Consider the following 19,342-nt stretch of genomic DNA (forward strand, 5'->3'; position numbering starts at 1 on the left):
GTTCATCTATGGCAGGGGAGGAGCACTGATTTTGGGTATCATTTATGGGAGTTCTCCAGGGCATGGTTATAGGGTATATAGATATGTTCATATTTCCATTGGGTATTGACATTGGAGGTAGAGTTTCACATGACAAGTGAGGGTGTGCTGTGTTCCCATTCCAGGAAATTCTGTCACACTCCCCAGTGGAGCTGAAACAATTCCTCAAGTACAAGGGCAAGGACCAGTGCAGAAGGATGGTTCAATGATGAGCCCTGTATACTGATGACTGGGCTTATGAGCCTGTGTGATTGAAATTTCAACGAGGCTTAGAACACAAGGGTGTCTAAGAGTTACCTCCAGAGGACCTCCATGTTGTTCAAATATGGCCACTCTCTAAGTCAAACACAGCATGTAAATTCATTACCTTCCTCCCAGCATGGGACATGACTCCCAAGGATAAGCCTCCCTGGTGCTGAAGGATTACTACCAAGCACAAACTGGTGATACAACTAGAAGACCTTGAATAAGAGGGGAAAATGGTAAAGACAAATGAGTTTATATGGCTAAGAGATTTTAATGTGAGTCAGGATGTCATCAGAGTGGTTGTGCTTACTTCTCAGTAGGATCTCAGAGACAGCAAAAGTATATATAACCCATAGTAGGGGTGTTCCTGATGACCACAAAGACATCCAGTTCCCACGGTCATGACAGATGTCTCTGGGGTTCAGTGTCTTGTCTACTGGCTCTACTTTGGAATTTGTGCTCCTGAATATGATGGAGTTAGATTCAGATGTGACCTCTCTATGCATGGTTCTTCTGTCACTTTTACTGAATCTGTGGTTGGTGTTGGGAATGGTGTATGCTAGGGAAACTTGAATCTCTGGACTGTCTATGTGCCAGCTTGGCCCTGAGCCCCAGCAGAGTTGCAACACTTACTCTCTGGTTCATTGGACTTACCCAGATCAGCTAACGGGAGATGAGGAAGGTCAACCCCCAGAGCAGGGAACTGAAAGTGCCTACAGCTGCAAACAGCAGAATATCATCCATCGGCCATGTGGGATCTAAGTTCCTTCTTGATTTAGATTTGAAGTGGAAATTGCCATCCCATCCTCCTCAGGAAGGAGGAATAAAATTTGGATTAGTGTGGACTTACTGATATTCTACTATAGTTTTTGTGACTCTAGCAATTGAAGAAATTGTATCATTGATGTGGAGACAGTGGCCAACGGAGTTGCTGAAAGCAGGGAGAGGGAAAAGAGGTGTGATATTGGGACATTTTTGGGACTTGGATTTGTCCTCAATGATATTGCAGGGACAGATGCTAGACATTATATATCCTGTCATAACTCATTGAATGGCCTGGGAGAGAATATAAACTGCAACATAAACTATAATCCATGCTGCATAGCAGTGCTCCAAAATGTACTCATCAGATGCAGTGAAGATACCACACTAATGAAAGAAGTTGTCTGTGTGGGAATCATGGAGGGAGTGGGGAGTCGTGTATAAGGGAACCTCTTTAATTTTTTAAATGTAACATTTTGTGTGATCTATGTGTCTTTTAATAAAAAAGACTGAAAAAAATACAGGAATAACAAAAATATGACAAAAACAAATTTTCTTTTACCTTGCCCCTCAAGCTGACTTTTCTTCTTTCTATGATTGCCATAATTCTTTTCTTAAAAAGTAATTAGTGTCACTTTCTTCCTCATTTTCAATTACTCTTTAACTTGCAACACCCTGTCCTCTATATCTACTTCAATTTTCTCTAATGATTGACACTTTCAATTTTTTTAAATGATACGTAGATCACACAAAATGTTACATTAAAAAATATAGATTCCCATATGCCCCACTTCCCACTCTTCCCACTTTTCCCACATTGACAACTTCTTTGATTAGTAAGGTACATTCATTGTAATTGATGAATACATTTTGGAGCATGCAACATGTAGTCTATGTGACGAGCACTGCTACACAGCATGGGTTATAATTTACATTGTAGTTTGGACTCTCCCAGTACATTCAGAGGGTCATGGCAGGATATATAATTCCCTGCATCTGTCCCTGCAACATCATTCAGGACAACACCAAATCCTGAATATTCTCCCATATTACACCTTTTTCCCTTTCCTTGCCTTCAGCAACTCTAGTGGCCACTATCTCCACATCAACAATATAATTTCTTCTATTGCTAGAATCACAATAATTTTATAATAGAATACCGGTAAATCCACTCTAGTCCATAGACAGACAGATAGTAGGTACTATCCCAGGAAGTGGTTCTCCTGAGGGCTAGAGAGACACCCAGGCCCTACAGTCAGGGCAGTTGGCTCCAGAGTGTGGTTCCTTTTCAGTAAGCCCTACTTTGGAACTTGTGCTCCATAGTGGGACAGAGTAGGACTCAGTTGTGACTTCTCTACACATGCCTCCTGTCCCTTTTATTGAACCTGTGGTTGGTACTGTGGTTGATGATGCTGGGATTGGTGTATTTCCAGGAGACATGAATGTCTGGGCTGTCCATGTGCCAGCTAGGCCCTGAACTTCAGCAGAGTTGGAACACCTACTCTCCAGTTTGTTAGACTTACCCAGGTCAGCTAACAAGGAGGTGAGGATGGAAAACCACCACACCTTGGAATCAAGGTTCTACAACTGTAAGCAGGAGAGTCCCATCCTTCAGCCATGTGGGATCAAAGTCCCCTCTCAGTTAAGAGGTGGAGAGGGCATCACCATCCAGAGTCCTCAGAATTGGGGAATGAAATAATCACTCTTGAAATTTTCTCCTCACTTTACTAAATTATTCCTGCGTCTCCTGTCATTATTCATTCTTCCCTTGTTTCTCTTCCTTTTAATCCCTTAAATTCTGAGACACCTTAGGTTCCATGTCTAGTCCTGTTTCCTCATTCTATGTGCTCTCATTTTCATTCAAATATTCCATTGACTTCAGCCACCATTTATACATCATTATTATTTATACCATTATTTGGCCAGAATTATGTACCTGTATTTCTAATTATTAGTTATATCCACCTTCTTCTGTCCCTTAGATATCCCATTGTCAGTATGCCTAAAATGAAATTATCTCTACCTGTCTATCATTTCTATATTTCTCAAAGCTATTTTGCCCTATCAGTCACTATCATTGTTCCTGTTCTAGTCTTCATCAATTTCCTGGATTATTACACTAGCCTGCCTAATCTGCCTGCCATCAGTTTTGCTGTCACTTCAGGACATTTTCTGCTTGCAAGGAATAGAAACTAGTTAACAGTGACTTAAACAAATAAGGGTGTATTTAAAGTCTGGAAATAGGCACTCTGAAGCTAACCTATTGGCTCCATAATTCAGTCAGTAACCTAGATTTTTCTCTTTTTCCACAATCTCTATCATTTTTATTGTCTTCCTATGGTCACAAAAGACTGCTGTACTTCTGGGAGCCATATACACATTCAAGGTAGGAAGATGGGACAGGGCAAAAGATGCACCAGATGATTCTGACCCTCTCTAAAAAAAAAGATTTATTTTATTTAGTTCTCTCCCCTTCCCCCACCCCCTGCTCCCCACCCCAGTTGTCTATTCTCTGTGTCCATTTGTGGCGTGTTCTTCTTTCTGTTCGCTTCTGTTGTCAGCAGCAAGGGAATCTGTGTTTCTTTTTGTTGCGTCATCTTGCTGTGTCAACTCTCCATGTGTGGGGCACCATTCCTGGACAGGCTGCACTTTCTCTTGTGCTGGGCGGCTTTCCTTATGGGGCACACTGCTTGCGCATGGGGCTCCCCTACGCGGGGGCACCCCTTCGTGGCAGGGCACTCCTTGCTGCATCAGCACTGCGGTGGGCCAGCTCCACACGGGTCAAGGAGGTCCAGGGTTTGAACTGCAGACCTCCCATGTGGTAGACGGACGCCCTATCCACTGGGCCAAGTCTGCTTACCTGACCCTTTTTTATTAGAAAAGTAAATGCTTTCCACAACACCCTTAAAAGACTTCTGCTTATATCTTAACCAGATCTTGTCATAAACTTAGCTCAAGTGTATATTGGAATGCAGTGGTACTCAGAGCTGTATTCACCAAATGCAATGACTGTCTCATGATGATGGAGGAGGTTGTTGTTATGGGCAGAGGAGTGGGGTGAGGGGGGTGGGGGTATATGGGGACCTCATATTTTTTTAATGTAACATTAAAAAAAATAAAGAAGAAAATCAGTGTATATTGGGGAATCATGATTTTTTTTTTTCCTATAGTGAGGAAAGCAAGAGGTTGAGTCAAAGCTAAAGGAATGTCCGTTACCCTATACTGCTAACCCATCTGTCATATTAGTACCAAAAAGAGTTGTCTGTCTGTAGAATCAAATCAAATCTCCTTAGCATGGTACACAAGGCACTTCATATCTAATCCCATCTCGTCTTTTGAATTATTTCTTCCCTCTGCTAATGTTTACTATATTTAAACTATGGCAGACTATTTGTTTCTTGAACATGCTTTGCTATTTTATGCCTCATTTTTTCAGCCTATGCTGGTGTCTCTTAGAATTTTCATGTGTCTCATCTTGCTCCATATTCCAACCTTCTACCTAACCTTTAAAACCAGTTTCAGTGTCACCTTTCTCAATTCTCCCAGGTAAAATTTAGATGTTCTTTCCTTTTTGTTCCTTGCACTTGATATTTTTTGCTATTATAGCTCACACATCTTATTTTAATTGTATTTTTCTCACAGACGTGGATCCTTTTGGGTATGACTGAATCATCTATGTATAGCCTCTCTGCCCATGATAACATCTGGTAATAGGAGGAATGCATATTCTGTCATGCTGGTTGCAGCACAGGACACAAAAATAATAATTCTACCAAAGAGCTTATACTCTACTAGGAAGGATAGAATCTTATATACAAATAGAGTGTTGCATGTGGTATCTTCCCTAAGATAAGTACAAACAAAAATCTATGCTCAGAGGTGGAATGTAGTTTTGGGACAAAGTCAAGGAAGCAGTGGTACTTGAGCCTCCCAAATTGGGGAAACAGTTCACTTACTAGTTTCTCACAAGTTCTCTCTTCAGAATTTATCTTCAGTATTTGAAATGAGTTTTTACTACCTCAGATCAGTTTGCAACCAAACATATCCATATTTCAACAAATCTAAGATAAATTTATTTTAATTCAAAGAAAGAGTTAGTTGATCATTAGACGTATTCCAATTTCTGATACGTTAAAATGTGAAAAATAAGCATCTTAAATTAGGTGAAATATGGTAATTGAAGAAAAATTCCCAAAGACAAGTATAAGTGATTTTTGAATTATCAACTCTTTGGGATCAAAACCACTGTTCTAGCCATTGGTATGTGAGTTTTGATAATGAAGAGTTGACTGTATTTGCAAAACTTATAAAGTAAAAAAATTCTATTCAAATCAGTGTTATTATCACTTGCTGTATTGTATAACATTCAAAGTCAAATTGCTGTTGGACTTAGGTGACATTCAAATGTTGGAACATATGTTGGGATTGGTTGGTACAAGTCCTCTTTCATTCTTCCCCAGCCATGTCCATGAGTTCTTCTCTGTTAAACCTGAACAAATGCCAGCCCTCCTCAGAGGAAAGGTCTAAAGCCCCTCGACGAGTGTAGTAGTCAATAGAAGCCTGATTCCAAATGACGACAAGAAAGTGCATGCAGTTACAATGGCTTCTGATGGCTATCTGTTTGAAAACAAAGATGAGCTTTATTTGAAAGTATAGTCTTCATTAACACATTTATTTTATTGATGGTCTACTATATGCAAGGCAGTATGTGCACATAGTAATTTCAAATAATGATTCAATATTTATCTCTTGGACTTCTTTAGAGATGTATAAAGGAAAAGTCCTACTGTTAATGAACTTTACAATCCTTTTCTTTATAAGTCCAAAACTGATTTGCAAAGACAGCTCATTGGTTTTTCTATAAACCCAGTTGACATTTTTCTTTAAGGTTTAGAAAAGGTTTACCTAAAAGAACATGTTCCCATGTGTATTTCAAAAATACATGAGGGTCTTGTTTTTTATACTATTTTCTTACTCATACTGTGTACCTATTTTATTTGTAAAATTTTCTTCTAATCTGCCTCATGCTTGCTTCAGCTTTGCAATCAAGAGTGTACAATGTCATTATAAAAATCAGTTTTTTAATTAAATATTACTCAAATATAACATATCAGTATCTGATTTGGAAAATCAATTTAATTTGAATAAAAATAATTATTTTTATAGTTTGTGATTAGATGATGAGATTATCTAATTTTTGTCTATTACATAATGACATCTGATGATGGAAAAAGATAATGTAGTCAATGCCAATAGTATTTGTAATACATACCTGACTTAGTCTCTTTAGCATTTCTGCTCCAATACCTAGACCTTTTAAATAAATAATGCAAATAAAAATAGTTATTTGAAACAGCCCAGTTAAGATATTTGCTTTAGTTTAAAAGAAATAAATGATAAAAAACCTTTATTTAAATGTTATATAGTCTTAATATCTGGCATCAAAAGATCTCATGAGTGCTATCTTTTTTTTTTTTAGTTGAAATGTGGTTTCAAAAGCAGTAGAGGGGAGCAGATGGAGCTCAAGTGGTTGAATGCTTGCTTCCCATGTATGAGGTCCAAGGCTCAATCCCCTGTACCTCCTAAAAACAAAGAAAAACAACTCTCATTGAGGAATGGATTTAACTTGGTGATTGAGCCCTTGCTTCAAGGTCCTGGGTTCAATCCCTGGTAACTCCAAAAAAATTAGTAAAAACCTATTTGGGGTTTATTTTAAAGATCAATGAAAAGACAAGGAGTCTCTGTCACTATCATCTTTTCATAAGGTTGTATTTCTTAAAGGTAAAAATATAGCTATGATAGTTTAACTGATTCAAGCCCTTATGGAAACTAATAAAATATTTTTGCAATCTGCTATTAGGTCTTCACCATGTACAAGTATAACTAAGAAAGAGATCTGATTCATAAAACAAATGAATACATAAACTTTAAACACCATATCCATAATAAAACCCTATCCGGATGCAGCTGTGGCTCAATCAGTTGGGCTCCTATCTGTTGTATGGGAGACCCTGGGTTCACGTCCCAGGGCCTCCTTTTGAAAGCTGGCTCTCCCACATGCTACGGAGTGCCTCCTGGCCAGCATGTGCCACAGAGTGCCACCTGGCCTGCAAGTGCCGTGGAAAGCCAGCTCAGCAAGGTGACACAACAAAAAGGGAGACAAGCAAAAAACACAGAAGAGTGCAGCAATGGCCACAGAGAGCAGACAGCAAGCAAGTCACAAGGGCGGGAGGGAAAATAAATTTTAAAAAAACACAAAACCTATCTCTATTCCTTAAATTGAAATATACCATTTTAGTTGTAAAAGTATTTACAAAAAATATTTTAAGTGTAGTTTGACCTCGGTAACCTTGTATGACATAAAAGTCCTCTAGGTAAAGTAACTTGCCAATCCAGGGGTCGTATGTAAAGTAGTACATGGCAAATCCAACCGTCACTAGGCCTAGGAAAAGGGAGGAAAGGGTACAAAGATGTTAATGCCTTGAATATTAGAAAGCTTTTTCTTCCAAAATGGAGTATTTTTGTTTTTAAAAAATCTATTATAGTAACAAATTCTCACTGGACAAAATTTCAAACAAATCAGAAATGTATAGTATAGAAGGTCTAAGTTCCATATAATACAACCTTCAAGAGATAAGCCCTCTCAGCAGTGTGAAATATATTCTTCTGAAATTTTTCTATGCATATACAAAAGAAGTACATACCACACGCTTTCTTTAAAAAACAAAACAAAACTGTGTTCACACTCTTCTTCTCTGCCTAATAGTGATTATGTTATCAAACTGCACTTTGTTTTTACCATGGAGAAAGCATAGTCCAGGTTAAATTGGAGAAGAATGATTTACTATACCTGATGGTTTGTGTTGATTGTGTACTTCTGCAATCAGGCAGTAGAAAAGGGGGTTGTCCCCAAAGCCATCCCTGAGTAAATCTGAAATATAAATTCACATCCAGATGTCAAAAAAAGTACATTAGACAGGTAAGAGTAGAACAAATATCATCAAATATCTCACCTGCCTCTGTACTAGTACATAAGGACATTTTATGATTAAAACAGAAATGAGACTATTCTGAAATAATCACAATACACCCATATACTGAAATCCTAAGGCAGGAAGATGGAGTATAAAAAGTATTTTGTTACTGTTTGTTGTTTTATTTATTTTTATTTATTTTATTTATTATTGTGTGTTAACACACAATACCTTGAACAGTATATTCCTAACTACAATGAAATAATATATGGATCTTATCTCAACACAGTAATATTGTTTTATTCTGAGTACTACTTTCATAAAGTGAACATTACTTTCAAATTTTTATTTTTTACTATTTTCATTAGACAAATAAAATATATATTTACTTAGTATTTAGGTGGTGTTAGTTATCAGGTATAAGAACATAAGAATCATCACATGAGATGACTGATGACTGAACCAAGATCCATGCAGCTCAGGGTTCTATTTCTGACCAAGACACCAAGATTGCTGTTTAGGGCATTGTACAAAGAACCCTACAAAGCATATCTTAACTTTTCCTGAAATTCCCTTTGGATCTGTTGCTAGGTATTATTGTGAAATCATTCATCTCCTTATTAGAATGGTCTAAGTTTATTACATTCTTCTTGAGATATTCGGCTTCAAGAAGTTATTCTTCATCATATAGTATTCTATTATTTAGAATATAGATCTCTTCACCTAGTCTTTGCCACTCATAAATTTATAAACCTTAATTATCTTTTGTCTTAGTCATATTTCCTGCCTAAAAAGTTCTAATTCAACATGAACATGAGCTTAACCTATTAATATTGCTTGCTATCAAAATGTAATGTTTTCATAATACTTTAGGTCACTTTATTTTTGCTTTTACTTTATTTTACTTTATTTTTATTTTATTTCATCCAATTAGGCTAATACCAAGAAAATGGGCATTAAATTATGACTCTTTTCTTTTTACCCATAACACTCCTCATTCTACGTTTTGAAAATTAGTTGAGATGTGCTGCAGTTAAGAATGTGTAACAGCTTTGTTAAATATCAATTTTATACTAAAAAACTAGGGAAAATATAAAGTAGTTGGAGCACTGACAATGTTATCACATTTATGACCTAAATATAGGGCACTCTTAATGGCATTGTCTTTGAGTGCCAAGGGCAGCAGCTTCCACATATCCAAGTACATGTAGTACTGTGCACATGTATTATGTCATGTGTCTTTTTTTAGCTCAGAAATTACCACAAGCCATCTTACCTGTAGCTGTTAACTTCACTGCATCTGACATGTTTTCACAAGCAGCCAATTCCTGTCAAAAGAAAACTTTTGCTTTATGATAATAACTAATTCTTACAATAATAACTGTCATGAAGTTTTAGTTGAGCATTAATTAACATATGATGTTGTCCCTGGCAGTTTTAAAAGTGAATCAGATTTAACCTGAACAGTCTAGAAACTTAAAAATCTAAAACAGCACACAGAACAAAAGAATATACATAGAATGTTAACTATGTGAATGCCTCACTCAAATGAATGTTAATTATCTAGGTAACTACACTTGAATACAGCTAGACCCTGAAATTTAAGCACAATGGTTTTGTAAGCCTTTGAAGAAGATATTACAAAGTCTATGTATTATAAAGCTCATAGACTTTACTGAAGACTCTGCCATGCATTTGCCTGTCAGGTGTTTATACTAATTTAATTTTAAACTTTATTTTGTTTTTTTCTGTGTCATTTTTAAAATACATTCAAATTAATCCTTTCCTTTATGATTCAGATTTCATGAGATTAAAAAATATTCATTCTCATTTTCTTCTTAAGTCCTTAACGTTAATAAAAGATAAAGATTTTTTTTGCTGTAAGAAATGAGGTGCAGTTTCACCTTTATTGTATTTCCCACCAAGCATCCCAACACATTTATTGAATAACCCATCATTTACTCACTGACTTGAAATGTCCTGTTCATCATATACTAAAATCTCACATATATATATATATATATATATATATATATATATATATATATATATACTTGAGACATTCTGAACTCTCCACTCTGTTCTACTGATCTATCTGTGCTCCTATAATCATGGTATTTTAATTACTTATATTTTTTATATTATTTGGCAAGGATCATCCCCCCTCATTATTCTTCTTTTTGAATTTTTTCTAGAAATGATCTCATGTTTATTCTTCTAGGTAAAAGTTAGGGAATTTTGACTGGGATTGCATTAAATTTATAATGGAAATTGCTTTCAAAATATACAAAGACTGCTAGGAAAAGATTATGTAGATCCTTGATAGGAAGTTTGAATTTTATTCTCAATTCAACCAGAAGCCAAATGGAGTTTGGACAATTTTGGCCACATTATCCATGTGGTGCTGCAGTGTTCCAAAATGTATTCACCAAATGTAATGAATGTTCCACCATGATGAAAGAGGTTGTTGATGTGGGAGGAGTAGGGTAATGGGGGTGGGGGTATATGGGGACCTAATATTTTTTGAATGTAACATTTGAAAAAAATAGAGAGAGAAAAAAGAAGTTGTGAGAACATAAAGCTCAATTTGATTAATCATTACATACATATCTGTGATGCAGGATAAGTAATTTAGCATTCCTATTATTTTTCTACAGTGAATACTAGTTAAAATTACTCCCAAGAAACTTGTATATTTTCATGTACATGAGACAAATTAACAAGTAAACATGGTCAAAAACTCCACAGATACAGGTTCAATGCAGTGTGAGAGCCCAGTGATGTATTTTCCCCTTGTTGGTGGCAATGGACAGTTTTTGGAAAGCTAGGAAAGATAAGTTTGTCCAGGTAGAGAGACTCGCTGTAATTCAATAACAAATTTATTGATTGCCAATCAGGTGTCAGATACTAAAGTTACCAAAACCTCTCTTAAATTATTTTCTATCATCTGGAAAAATGTGGACCTGACATAATCAGCATATTGGGCATAGTAGTCTGATTGATGATCTAATCACACAGACTAATGCAAGGTTGGAGAAATGACTTAGAACTTGTGGGGATAGAATAAAATTGAAGCCATGGGAGGAAGTATAACCCAGTTTTGCAGATTTGTAACCAGACCTTGCATCATTTTAACAGTTGAATTTCACTAGAAAGCTTCTGGCATTTTATTTTGACCATTACAATGCATTCTCCATGGGCCGGGGGGGGGGGGGGGGAAGAGTGTAAACTACAATGTAAACTATAATCCATATGGTGCAGCAGTGCTCCAAAATGTATTCATCAAATGCAATGAATGTGCCACACTGATGAAAGAGGTTGTTGATGTGGGTGGAGTAGAGTGGGGAGTGGGGTATATGGGGACCTCTTATATTTTTTAATGTAACATTTTGTGTGATCTATCTATCTTTTTTAAAAAGGGAAGGTTTATATATATGGGTCATAATTAGCAGGGCCAGGACACAAACCCAGCCAATCCCTCTCTTCCTCTTTCAGCCCTAACACCATGAATCTCCACAGAATAAGGAGAATCGTGCTTACTTTAATCAAGCGCAGGATTTCAGCGCAGTCCCGAGCCTCCGCAGGTCTCACTCGGAAAGAATTCATGTCTGATTGGCTCATGCCTGGTTGTTTCCTGACCAGTAGGCTTGTGCCTGGCTGGTTCATGCCTGTTTGTTTCATGCCTGATAGGCTCATGCCTCGTTGTTTCATACCGTGTTGGCTCGTGCCTGGTTGGCCTATGCCTGGTTGTTTTATGCTTGGTAGGGTCTTGTCTGTGCCTGGTTGGTTCATGTCAGGTTGGTTCATATCAGGTAGACTCGTACCTGCTTGGCTCGTACCTGGTTGGTTCATGTCCAGTTGGTTTGTGCCAGCTAGGCTAGTGCTTGATTGGTTCATGCCTGGTTGACTGAGGACTGGTTGGCCGAGGACTGATTGGTTAGCAGATGACTAAATGTCTTGATGGAACAGGAACCCTTAACTACAGTGCTGTGATGGGAGGCTGCCGGTTGTTTCCGGGTTTTCTCAACTTGATTCACACTTTGATATACCCCTCTATCAAGGTGGAAATATGAGGGGAAAAAGAAGGCTATCTAAATAAGATTATACCTAAAGAAACACCTCCGGTTTGCTGGAGATGACCTCACCAGCGATCACAGCTGCAAGTTTGGCCAAATTTCAGGTTGTCATCTGGCCTCTCCTTGCCAACAGACCGGAAGGGAGGGGAAGAAGAAGATGACCCTAGGGACATATTGCCGCTTTACTCCCTTGCACAGTCGCTGCGTCATAGTGAGGTAGTCACAATGCCCATATCTACGTGCCTACTGGCTCCCCCATGTGGTGAGGGAAGGGCGAGGCAAAGCGGCTAGGCCTCCACTTTACCTGGCCTCCACTTTACCTCCTCCTCTCCAAGACTTGAGAGGGTGAAGCAAGAAACTGGAGAGAGTCTCAGAGCTTATGTCTGGCACTCACCCTAAGAGAGCCTGTTGTTTTAAGGAGCCAATTCAAAAACACTTCCCCCCACTCTTTCCCCTTCCGCCTTTCCCTGGCGCCCTGTCCTTAAATAATCCAATGTCTACTTATGCCTTAACTTCCACTTATTATCCCTTTCCCATAACTTTGGAGACTAGAATGTTTAAAAGGGTCGCCACGATGAGGTGCTCAAGTTCCTAATGCAGAAACAATTTTTTTAAAGATAATTAAGAATAACTACAGCTATTATTTATTGAGTTATTTTTTATGACCTAGGCTCAATTGGAAGCACTTTACATACATTATCTCATTCAATCATCACAGTAGATATTATTAATCTGCAATTCTGAGGAAACTGTTCAGATGATTTGGTAACCTTCCCAAGGCTCATAATAGTTGGGGAAGAACTTGAATTCAGAACCAAGTCTATCCTACTCCATTTCCAAACAGTTTACTGTCATACTAACATGCTTCTTACTTGTCCACTGTACATTCTCTACCCCCATATCTGTATGTTTAGGCATGTTGACTTCCCGCCTCCCAACTCCTCACAGAATTCTTACTTCCATCATTTCATCTGCTCTATCATTTCCTCAACAATGTATATTATGTAATGGGTGGTAATATTGTTTCAAATGGAGTATCTTTTTTTTCACCACACTAGAGAAACTTGGTTGAGGCTGTTCTGTTCTCACACTTTGCTAAGGACTTTACATATGGACTATATATATACAAAAGCATTACAATATTATTGTTAACTATAGTCTATCAATTACATTAGTTATATTTTTTTCCCGTGGAGGACAATATAGGGAATGCATAGCAGTGATTTCTGCAGTAGATGAGGATTGTGGTTAATAATATAAATATAGGAATGTTCTTCTACTACAAGATGTTAAGAATGTGGTGATACATGAACTATCTCTTATAATCCTCAAAGCAACTGAGTGAGGTATGTACTGTCATTCCTCATTTTATCATTAAAGAAAATGTAACTTAGAAAGATTAATTTTTCCAAGTTTAATAAATGCTAGAATAGGGATGGGGTTCAAGGCCCATCCCACAGACAAAAAGGTTCAAATAAAAGTAGAGAGCCTGATCATCATTTCGCCTGTGCGATTATAAATGGAACCTAGATACCCGCCCTTTTCGCATGACAAGCAAACTAACTCACATCATAGAACTATGCAAAGTCCAACACATGTTAGATATGGGTATACTGCTGATGTTGGTCAATCTGTAATAATAATGAGAGCTAACTTTAATGCATGCTTCCTGTCATGTCAGACATGGTTCTAAGCACTCTACTTGTATTCACTCATTTAATCCTGACAACAATCCAGTGAGGTAGATGATATTATCATCTTCTTTTTCTGGGCAAAGAAGTTGAGATTTAGAGAGGTTAAGCAAGTTGACTTAGGTCACATCTAAAAGTCCAGGCAAAATAAGGAAAACCCAGTTATCATTTTGGTTTTTCTGAGATTCCAGGAAAGGGATGAAATAATTTTGGTGTATGCTTTATAGAATCAAGCTATTTGCATAATTTATTGTGGGGATGGTTGATGTTTGTTGTTTGAGGAAGAGGAATATGTTAGGTGTCCAGTTGATGCCTGAAAGGATAGAAAATGCAGTTGTTTTTTTTTTGTCTAGAACTGGATAACAAGTTTCTTGCTAACAATTACTTATTAAAGCAATTTCTTTTATCTTGAAAACTTCAGACTGCCTCCATCAGAACTGCACAAATATCAGTGCAAGAACTAGTACACCATCAGGGGGAGAAAGCTGATATCATTTATATAAAGTCAGTGACCATCAGAGGTTCTGAGGGATGGGAGAGTGAAGAAAATGTGTAATAAGGGTGAATTTTTGGAACATTGGAGTTGTCTTGCATGACATTGCAATGATGGATACAGGCCGTTGTATATTTTGTTATAACTTACAAAATTTTACAGGACAGATTGTAAACTATAATGTAAACTGTAGTCCATGGTTAAAAGCAATGCTTCAAAATGTGTTCATCAATTGCAACAAATGTACCACACTAATGAAGGATATTGTTAATGTAAGAAAGTGTGGGGGGAGGAGGGAGTGGGACATATGGGAATCCCTTGTATTTTTTATGTAACATTTATGCAATCTAAAGCTCCTTAAAAAATTAAAATAAAATTAATTTTAAAAATTTTAATCAAAAAACTTTATAGTCAATCTATGCCGCAAGAGGGCACTGTTTAGTTTTAGTTTTCACGCTAAATATAGTTTTTATGTTTAAGAACTAAAAGTTTTCATGCTAAATATAGTGTTTATTTTTAATAAAAGTGAAAGTATTATTTGAATTTGAAGTTTTCTTACTTTCCTTATATTAGCAGAAAATTTAAAAATCTGCTTTATTCCTAACATGCTATTTTATTAAAAAATCTAGTCCAGGAAGTGAATTTTTTAAGCCAAGATCTGCCAAATTCTAGTTCTAGTTCAAAATGCAAGTTTTGAATTAGTATAATCTATACTGCATTTACAATATATAAAGCTACCTCATAGATCTAAAAATATGGATATGCTTATGCATTTCAAGTCTAATGAAAATAAATAAGATCGTTTATTTTAAAGATAGTAAATACAATCGAGTATTCTGAATTCTGACTCCAACTGATTTCATCTAAATGAATACTCACAATTGAGAAAGGCATTTGTGTAATTTTCATCTGTAGCAAGCAGAGTTCAAATATGTTGGAATCCCCCTAATTTTCAGAGACAATTTTTTTCCTGTGCCTTTTAGGTTCACAGGCTTCTCCCCTCCTTGAAAAATGTGTAAGGGAGGGAGGGAAGGAGGAAAGGAAGGATAGAGGCAAAAGGAAAAGGAAAGAAAAGGAGGAGGGGAGAGCTTAGGGCAATGAGTCAGATTCAAACAGTATTGACATATGAGGTGCTTTCTGAAATAAAAACTTAAAGTACTTTCATGGTATTCATCCATAAGCAGCACTTAATTTTTGTGACATTTGCTGTGTTTTGTTTCATTAAAAATCACATGCTCATTATAGATAATTTGGAAAATCTCTATAACAGACAGATTGAAAAATCACCTCTAAATTTTACTTTGATTGAAAGAAGCACACTTAATTATCTAGCCCCAAATAAGAGAAAAGTCCATCTTTGCTTATGCTGTCTCTTTGCTTAAGTGTAGGTGGAGTTCAGGTGTAGATGGCTGTTTGGTTTAGAAAATGTAGCCTTTTATAAAAAGCAAGATGGACCCAGAGTCTTATCTGCAATAGGAGCTTAGAGTCCAATTAATTGGCAAATAAAACCAACATGAATTTTTTCTGGGAGCAGTCTGGACAAAAGGACTAAGGATCCCAGAAACTAGGAGAAGAGAAGGTGAATGGAAATAAAGAGTTCTTGGCTTAAAGAATAGACCTGGGCAAAAGAATGATAGGCTGAGTGAGGCCTTGGGCACAAGACAGCCAGTGTAAGGTTCCTTTAATATGTCAGTAGTCAGTTTTAAATTGTTTCCTATTTGGTTTTATGTGTAAATATGCCTACCTTCTCCCCAAAATTGTAGTAGATGTCACAAAATACTAGCCTTGTATTTGTGATGGTTTGGGAACATGAAAGTGGAGGGGATGTTGGCCACATGTGAAGCAGAGGTGCTGAAAGAAATCATCAGCTGTAAGAATTGAACTCAGGGACTGGGAAAACTGACTGTAGCTTGGCCTGATTCTTGAACAGGTATATAAGAAGAAGGGTACCCTGAGGGAGGAAAGATGAGTGGACAGTAATAGATCCTGCTGTTACTTGGTGTGGGTACTCAAGGCATTATATTTGGTTATTTCAGGAATAAATAAAAAGGTGTGATATTGGGGCATGTTTGGGGACTTGCAGTTGTCCTGAATGATTTTGCAGGGACAGGTGCAGGACATTATATATATCCTGTCATAACACACTGAATGGCCTTGGAGAGTGTGTAAACTACAACATAAATATAATCCATGCTGTGTAGCAATCCTCCAAAATGTACTCATCGAATGAGTAAGGAAAGAAATTATTAATGTGGGAAGAGTGGGGGTTGTGTGGAGTGGGGTATATGGGACTCTGTTATATTTTTTAATGTAAAAGTTTGTTAGATCCATGTATCTTTAAAAAAGACAATAATGAAATAAAAAAATAAAATAAAATTACAACCCCCCCCAAAAAAAAAAACTGGAAAAATGACTAGGAGACTTTTGGGTTACTTAAGAAATGCATAAAATAGAAATAAAAAACCTCTCAGAATCCTATTTGGAGATTACCACTATTTACATTTCAATGAATATACTACTCATTCTTTTTTATGAATGTATATAGTTATAGATATATATAAAATAAATAAAACTGATGTCATAGTAACTATCTTTTTTCCACTCAACAATAAATCAATAGTCTTCCCCAGCTGCATAACATTACATATAACATTTTAAACATTTTCTGTCATTCAACAAATATTTATTGACAACAACCATGTACTAAACTGTTTGAAGTCATGTTGAACATTTCCAAAGTACTAGGCATAAAGACAAGTACTTTATATACATCCATTTTATCCTCGTATTGAGGTAGATATAATTTTCATGATTTCTCAGATGAGCAACTGAACATTTAGAAAAGTTAACCTTTCAGAAATCATACAACTTGGAAAAGGTTGACCCAGGATTCAAACCGAGGACTAGTATAAACCAGAGCCCACTGCTCTCGCCATAAACTGGGTCATTTCTCTAAGAATGTGTTTTTATTTATTTATAAATCCGTATTTAATGTGTATTCAAATTATTTACAATGTTGTGGCATCAAAAAAAATTCCCATGAGCATATTTTTGGAATAAATTTGAAAGTAAATATTATTTTTGTTTCCTGGAAAACCTGGAGACTTTTTGGAAAATTAGTAGTAAATGAAGAGCAGACAAAATATATAGACAATTAAGTAAAAATTCTCTCTCACTGTACAAGTTTCAGCAAATATCTAGGGACTTTCAAGTTAGAACATTCTTTTGGGGTTAAAAAACCATTTTTATTCTAACTCCTCAAATATTTTAAGGAGAATAAGAGGAAATTGGTGGAAAATGTTATCCTTAAAAATATTTTTGGATACCATTAGTAGCAATTAATGATATTTAAAATTTCTAACTTACTTTCCATTTTATTTTAATATCAAAAACTAAAATTGGAATTTATGTTTTTCAAATTAAGTGAATAAAAGATCAAAAGGAAAAAGAACAAAGTACTAGAAAAGAATAATTCAGGCAATATCTATGAAATAAGTTATCCCCAATTTAATACTTAATTATTAACATTTTAAAGTAATTTAAATCCTGCTTTTCCCCTGTTCAAATATTCTTCTTTCAAACTGTCTAGTATCCTGAGTAAATAGTTTGCTAATATTGCTTTTCTAATTTCAAGTACTCCTGCTTCTGTGCTAGTACCTTGGGAAAGCCTCTCTATCCAGGCTGTGGTGGAGGTGAGACAGGGGCTAAATACTGCTTTTGACCTCAGAGAGATTTTATTCTCTTCCCATTATTTTGCTCACTAATTCTATTATCCTTTCACCATTTAGATATTGCCTTTCTGAAATGCTCCCTGTTAAAGGGAAATCTCAGCTCCAAAAGAGAAATCATGCTGGTCTTTCCCTACCTCCAATTAAGAAGAAATCTTCGTGGAGAAACTGGGAGCCGTATTAAAAACTCTTCAGAAGGACATAATAATTCTGGGATGAAAGCCAGCCAAAAGGCTAAGAAGGTTGAAGAAACTGAGAATTCAATTTACTTTTGGATCATTGGAAAATATTTTAGAGAACGGAAAGTAAAGTTGGAGGAAGCACGTTTCCAGAAATCCAAGTTTGTGTCAATTCTATTTAATGAGGGAGCTCTGCTTCATTTGAACTTTGAAACTGGAAAAATCATAGCAGTTAACATCTTCTGTAATATCTGGGATTATTACGGGAAAGGTTATTACTGTAAACATTGTACTTAGTTAATAAGTACTCACCAGATGTTAGAGATTTTACAGAATATACTCTAAGACATGTTCCTTTTCTTCTATAAGCCTATAACAAAAATTTAGAGAAGCCTATCTTCTATAAGCCTATCACAAAACTCACATAAAGGGATGAAGAAAAATGGGTCTTGGGTAAGTTGGTCCTGGGCTTTGTGTCATCATCATTAATTTCAGTGATGATGCTCATCAACATTATAATAACTTTCAGTTGGCTGGAGTATATAAAATCTTGGAGAATAAGCTCAGAATTCAAAATGTTCTGAAATATGGAAGAAGAAAATAGAACATTGAGCTTTGCATAAACAAAAAGAAAAAAAAAACAAACATTAAAAAAAACCTAGCTTAAGAAACAGTTCTAAAATGAAGCCAAATATACTGCCAAATTCAATTAATAGGAAAATGAGACAGTAGTGATAATATAATTAAAAAATATGCGGTCCCTATATACCCCCCACCCCCCTCACCCCACTCCTCCCCCCATAACAACAATCTCCTCCATCATCATGAGACATTGGTGAATATATCTCTGCGCGTCACTGCACCTCATGGTCAATGGTCCACACCAGAGTCCTCACTCTCCCACAGTCCACCCAGTGGGCCATAGGAGGACATAAAATGTCCGGTAACTGTCCCCACAGCACCACCCAGGACAACTCCAAGTCCTGAAAATGCTCCCACATCACATCTCTTCCTCCCACTCCCTACCCCCAGCAGCCACCATGACCACTTTCTCCACACCAATGCCACATTATCTTTGCTTACTAATCACAATAGTTCATGAATAGAATATCAGTAAGTCCACTCTAATCCATACTCTATTCCTTCATCTTGTG

At 36.5% G+C, this 19,342-nt stretch overlaps 1 protein-coding gene across 2 annotated transcripts; it reads right to left on the minus strand.

The window, feature by feature from the left end:
* Nucleotides 1-5,382: 5,382 nt before the first annotated feature.
* Nucleotides 5,383-12,245, minus strand: SATL1 (spermidine/spermine N1-acetyl transferase like 1). Of its 2 annotated transcripts, none has more exons than XM_058291228.2 (6): nt 11,562-12,245; nt 9,298-9,349; nt 7,898-7,978; nt 7,397-7,489; nt 6,320-6,360; nt 5,383-5,664 (listed from the first exon to the last, which is right to left on the minus strand). In XM_058291228.2, the coding sequence occupies exons 1-6, from the start codon at nt 11,916-11,918 to the stop codon at nt 5,494-5,496; spliced, it is 795 nt and encodes a 264-aa protein (XP_058147211.1). In that variant the 5' UTR covers nt 11,919-12,245; the 3' UTR covers nt 5,383-5,493. The 2 variants fall into 2 exon arrangements, with proteins under 2 accessions (XP_058147211.1, XP_058147210.1); XM_058291227.2 differs by having other exon boundaries at nt 7,388-7,489.
* Between the last annotated feature and the right edge of the window lie 7,097 nt (nt 12,246-19,342).

The sequence above is a fragment of the Dasypus novemcinctus genome, chromosome X (genome assembly GCF_030445035.2).
Source record: "Dasypus novemcinctus isolate mDasNov1 chromosome X, mDasNov1.1.hap2, whole genome shotgun sequence".
NCBI classification, from domain to species: Eukaryota; Metazoa; Chordata; class Mammalia; order Cingulata; family Dasypodidae; genus Dasypus; species Dasypus novemcinctus.

Bases quoted from the DNA above. Each gene is read 5' to 3' on its own strand.
- SATL1 (XM_058291227.2), bottom strand. From the start codon at position 11,918: ATGAACCAATCAAGCACTAGCCTAGCTGGCACAAACCAACTGGACATG. The intron at 9,350-11,561 runs GTAAGCACGATT...TTCTTTTGACAG, and splicing joins AAATCCTGCGCTTGATTAAA to GAATTGGCTGCTTGTGAAAA. The intron at 7,490-7,897 runs GTATAGTAAATC...CCCTTTTCCTAG, and splicing joins CAATCAACACAAACCATCAG to GCCTAGTGACGGTTGGATTT.